This window comes from Bidens hawaiensis, unplaced genomic scaffold (genome assembly GCF_021521415.1).
Source record: "Bidens hawaiensis isolate Kalapana, Puna unplaced genomic scaffold, B.hawaiensis_p1.1 tig00023643_1, whole genome shotgun sequence".
Classification (NCBI taxonomy): domain Eukaryota; kingdom Viridiplantae; phylum Streptophyta; class Magnoliopsida; order Asterales; family Asteraceae; genus Bidens; species Bidens hawaiensis.
In genome coordinates, this window is record NW_027493713.1 from 303642 (window position 1) to 309477 (window position 5836).

The following is a 5836-nucleotide window of genomic DNA, read 5'->3' on the forward strand; positions in this document are numbered from 1 at the left end:
TTTATTTATTTTAATGAAGTTTTATTTGTTTATTTTAATTATAAAAAAATAATAAATTGGTGTGGCGATGTAATGGGGCAATATTAGGCTACAAACCACTATACCCTAAAATGAAAAATTGTCCTCCATGCTTACGTGACACCACGTGTAAATTTTTTTCCCCAATATAGGCCCTCCACTATACGTTGTCTAACTTTAATGATCATAATCAAAATACACATATTATTAAGGGGAATGGGGACTCATGAGTATTATCCATGTATCGGTCAATCATACATTGTCACCTCATTTCTATCCTCAAGTATCAACAACCCGAAAAATTACTAGCAACACATATCCACAAGTATCCTAGAATTTTTGTTTTTTTAATTTAAAATAAATTAAAAACTAAAAATAATTAAAATTAAAATTTCACTAAAATTAAAATATTAGGTAATTGAAAACTGGAAATATAAAATATGACAATTCAAATAGAAAAAGTAAAATACGACAATTTAAACCAAATGATCCTTTTCCACGATCAAATCGAACGATTTTCTAGGAATACTCGATGATGTTGTTATGTCTTGCTCCTCGTCTTACTCGATGAGATCTTTGAAAAATTGTGTGCTACTAGTTTGAAATAAGTATCATTATCAGAATAGTCCAGCATCATGAATATTGTGAGATCATCGATTGAGAAATTAGCTACTGAGGATTTGAGTAAAAAAAATGGTGAAGGTTTGAGTTAATAAAAACGGTGGCGGGTTTGTGGTATTTATGTGTGATAAATTATTTATTAATTCATTCTAATTCTTCAACAGTACAACACTCGTAAAGAAGGAATCAATTTTTTGTGGTAAACCTTTGCTATGGAATGAAGTTGCTCACCCTACCTACATGGGGTGGGACGGTATTACCATATATTTTGGAAATCATACATCCTATTCTACTCATATGGTTGACCGTCCTCTCTTATTATTTCCCGACTCAACTCTATAAGGCTATGTGTAGTGGATGAGCTACAAAATGGGGCGTTTTGCGCCATGTGGCGCCCAGTCAGCAACATGTGTGTGTGTATATATATATATATATATCACACTCACAAACATATATAATATTAATATATATACAAAAAAAGCAGGCGATAAATACCTCCCCCCTCCTTTATCGCTCCACAATTCGCAAGGGGGCGGTGTTCTCGCCCTTCTTCACCGTTTGTCGCCCGGATTCGCCGCCCACTACGTGTGGCCTAATGTTCAAGGAGAGAAAGATTTCAGCATTGGGTCTTCTGTTGGATGAAATTATTTTAGGCATCTTCGTCTAATATAAAGTTTCAACTTAAGATCTCTAGTTTTCAGCAGGATTTCAACTTAAGACAAAATGTGACATCCCACATAGCTCAAAAGCTTATGCAATGTCGATACTTTAAAGTTGGATTATTCCAAAGTTTTGGCTAAGCATGTCTTTAATTAGTTTTAATTCAAAAATCTTGTAAGCTTAATTTATCATATGAGTTAGTTTAGATTCTAACAATTTTTGGTTTCAAACTAATAATTAATCTCCTCAGTTTCTTCATTGCTGTTATTTGTAAGTCTCTAAAGATATTAAATCTAAACAACTAGAACATGTGGATGGTACATGAAAATTGGGTTTATCATATATAAGTTTTGCATCTCAAATTAAAGCCACATAACATAATATGAGATGTGATGAAGAACAACCACAAGAATTTACAAACATAATGACATGTTTTAAACAAGCAAATAAGAGCAGAGTAGCAGTTACATAAGAATTCAAATCCTTGATGGAATCATGGGGATGTTGTTCTGTAGGTATGCACTCGCAGCCGCCACTCCACTCCCGAGCTTCACAGGGTAACCCACATCCTTGAGCACCATCTCCACCCCTGCAAGACACCCCAACAGTTGCAACTGCACAAAAAAAATACACATATTTACCAAAACATGCACAAAAAGACCGCTTCTGACATGTAATGCTCACATCATTTAAGTGGCCAAGATGTCCTATTCTGAAGACTTTTCCAGCTACTTTGTTTAATCCAAGACCCAAGCTTAAGTTGTATCTCTTCCATCCCCTTCTAACAATTTCAGCACTGTCAATGTATGGAGGAACAACAACCGCAGTGACGGTATCACTGAACCATTCCTCCTTTTGGGTGCAGTTCTTCAACCCCCATGCTTCAACAGCCAGCCTGCAATGTAGTGATATAAACCCATGAATAACAACAACATTAAAAGAAAAGCACACTTAACACAAATCAGTTAATCATGTAAACCTTGTGGCAGTACCAAGGCGAGTGTGCCTTGCAATGACATTATCCAACCCTTCTTCAAAAATGAGCTCAAGAGCCGCTTTAAGACCATACAAAAGCTGTATAGATGGTGTGTATGGCCAATAAGTACCCATCTTGTAGAACTTCAAGTAATCCTTCCAATCAAAGAAAACCCTTAGTGATTTGGCTGATTGGGAAGCCTCAATGGCTTTGGGACTCGCGCAGACGATCCCCACACCAGTTGGCAAAGAAAGTGCCTTTTGAGATCCGGTTAATGCCACATCAACACCCCACTCATCCATGCGGAAATCCAATGCGCAGATTGATGACACACCATCCACTAAAAACAGCGCGGGGTGCTGGTACTCATCTGGCACTCATCAAATATACTAATTAGATCATGTAATGCACGAATGGTCATGAGATCATGTGTTTTTGGTGTTGATGATTTTACCGAGTATTTTCCTTACGGTTGCCAAGTTGTTGGTAACTCCAGTGGCAGTCTCGTTGTGGACGATGCAAACCGCCTTAATAGTATGAGCAGTATCTGCAGCCAGTTTGGATGCTAGAGCATCCAAGTCAGCACCTCGGCCCCATTCGCTCTCCACCACGTCAACATTGAACCCAAGGCGTTTCTGTTGATCCACCCAAAGCAAACTGAACTGACCGATTATGAATGACACGATTCGGTCTCCGGGAGATAGTGTATTTGTAAGTGCACTTTCCCATGCACCAGTACCTGCATACATATTGTGTTATTATATTTAATTACTATATTTAATATGATTTTAAAATTGAAGATATTGTATGAGTGGTTAAGGAAAATGGGATACAAGTTAAAAGAGTTTTCTTAATGGGGCCCACAATTGGCCTGCTCATAAACTGACCTGTAGTTGGGATAAGAAAGGGAGTTCCAGAAGTGGTCTTGAAAATCTTCTTTACATCTTCAATCAAAGTTTTGGTCAATGCAGGGATTGCAGGAGATCGATAGTCCTCGTTGTTTCGGTTCATTGCGCGAAGCACCTGGTCCGGGATGTTCACAGGTCCCGGAACAAACAGGTGATTCCTTCCAGGTGCATAAGTGTAGTCCATCTCTGCTTCCACGAAAGCAAATTAGAAAACTAAAACCTTGACTAACTAGCTAAGAATATAACCATAACAATTAAGTCTCCAGATAGGAATTTTCCAAATGTTTTTGAACACGTTTCTTATTTTTATTCAATCACCTAACGCAAGTTTGAATATGGATATTCACCAAAAATAAGGTTTGCGTCTTACCACTGGGCTACAACCCAAGTGTCAGCAATTTCTAAATTAAAATATTTTTTTGGAAGGTGACTTTCACTACCAAAAGCTTAAGCATAAACCAAGTAAAAAGAGAGAATCCACGATACATATACAAGGTAAAACAAGAAAACCAAAAATAAAAAAAAAACAACTACACTCTATATATACATATACCATTGATCCCGTTCAAGAGACTCAACTTTTGTCCTATATTTAACAGTAGTAGAAAGCTTATGTTTATATTTTCTTCCACCATACACCTGAATGATGGTTAAAGATTGAAAATCGTCTCTTTCATGCTTTCCATATATAACCAACTTGCCAATAATTAATGAAGCTATAACTTTTGGTTTCTAAGTTAAATCTCAATAAATTTCATGCCTAGTCTTATATTTGTGTCTTAAACACCTCTTTGAGATAATCAGTCTGATGTTAACTATAATAACATATTTAAAATTCACCGATCGAATTCTCGAATTGATATAGATAGTGGTGATCTTGGTTAAGATTACTTTTCATAAATAACATGTTAATTTGTTAGTAGTACGATTATCAACAAATCAAATATAAACACTAAAGTTCCATTAAAACAATAAAAAAAGAAGTGAAGTGAAGTGAAGTGATTACCTGATGATGTTTTGTGTCTTCAATCTTTGTGGAAGGAAGATGAAAAATCCAAAAATGAGGGGAAATGAAATTTATAAGATGCCCGGGTGATGATGTGGGTCCCACCAGTTGCAGATAAGAACTTTGGTGAGCCTCATTTTGAATTCTACGGCTAAAATACCATATGCATGGTATGTATGTATATGCTTTTGACACCTCATCATTTCGAATATAATATTTTCATAATTTCATAGGTTAAATATTGTTAGTAAGTAGTTTTAATATTTTTAATCCAAAATGAAATTGCTGAATAATTAATTTTGTTTGATTTTTGTACTTTTAAATTTGCACTGGATTATTATTTATAGCTTGTAATATTACAAGGCTTGTGAAATTTTAAAGTTTTAATATGTTAAATTTATCACCATAGTTATTAAAAGTCCTCGTCTCTAGCATCTAGGCTTATTTTTAGGCGAGGCTGAAGAAATGCGCTTCTAGTTCCTAGGTGAGTGATTCGGCATTGTCTATGCCAAATACATGAGAAGATAAAGGTTGAGCAAAAGAAACGCAAGGAGTGCTATTGAAACCTAGATTTAGGAGAGTTCAAAGGCATTATATTAATACATTTTGTTAGTCAAGTTTTGAAATTATATTTGAATCTTGATTATTTTAAAACTTTTGGTACTAATTAGATGATATTAAATATTATACAATAGCTTTTGTTTATTTTATTTGATAAATAATATTCTTTTTCATACGCATAATGTATTTTAATTTTTTATTAAGTGCGTCTTTTTTTCCTCGGGCTCTAGCTTTTTTGCGCCTTACGTCTAGGCCTCAAGTAAGGCTTATGTGCCTTGAGTGTGCCTAACGCATTTAATGACTATGTTTACCACACAGACAAACTTAAATTACACTTTCTTTTATTCTAAAAGTATATTTGCTAATGAATGTATCTATTATATTAAAAACATTTGAAAATTATAGTTTTAAGAGTCACAATGCATCTACTTTAAGTAATAAACATTTATTTAAGCCTAGTCAAACTCGGATGTCAAGCGTGGACTCGGTTAAGACAACATAGTCTTGGCCCGAGTGAGACGGTTGGAGCTCTCTCCGAGAGCTGTGACTGATTATTCAACCACTATGAAAGTCACCATTCAAAAAAATAATTAATAAATTGTCTTTTGTAAACACTAATAGTAATTAATATATTATTTATAAGTGTATATTTGATTCACTATATTAAACATAATAATAATAATAATAGTTATCATTATTTATATTAACAAAGATAATACCTAAATATAATTCGTGTTTGAGACAACTCCGTTTATATTTAACTCTTACAAACCTGTTTTGTACGACGCGCTAGTACTTTTGAAAAACAATGTTCAACTTCTTGTTAAAATAAATAGACAGAATTGCAAATTTTGTCCTTTAAACAAAGTCAAATTACGGTTCGTGTCCTTTATATAGTTTATTTGCAGGCGGTGTCCTTTAAACATTTTTTTCATACACGTTATGTCATTTACGCCAACTGGGTTAGAAAAGTTCAGTTAAATATCGTCATTTACGCCAACTTTGAGAACCATTTTAGACCATTAAAAACACATTTAAAAAAATCATACAACAAAAAATAATAAAAAAATTTAAAAAGTAAAAAAA

The 5836-nt window shown here is 34.2% G+C and overlaps 1 protein-coding gene across 1 annotated transcript; it reads right to left on the reverse strand.

Annotated features, from left to right (window-relative positions):
* Nucleotides 1-1610: 1610 nt before the first annotated feature.
* Nucleotides 1611-4339, reverse strand: LOC143567818 (serine--glyoxylate aminotransferase-like). Its single transcript, XM_077054128.1, has 6 exons — nucleotides 4190-4339; nucleotides 3163-3369; nucleotides 2730-3014; nucleotides 2279-2645; nucleotides 1984-2194; nucleotides 1611-1913 (listed from the first exon to the last, which is right to left on the reverse strand). Exons 2-6 carry the CDS (start codon nucleotides 3365-3367, stop codon nucleotides 1776-1778), a joined length of 1206 nt encoding a protein of 401 aa, XP_076910243.1. The 5' UTR covers nucleotides 3368-3369; nucleotides 4190-4339; the 3' UTR covers nucleotides 1611-1775.
* Nucleotides 4340-5836: the final 1497 nt, after the last annotated feature.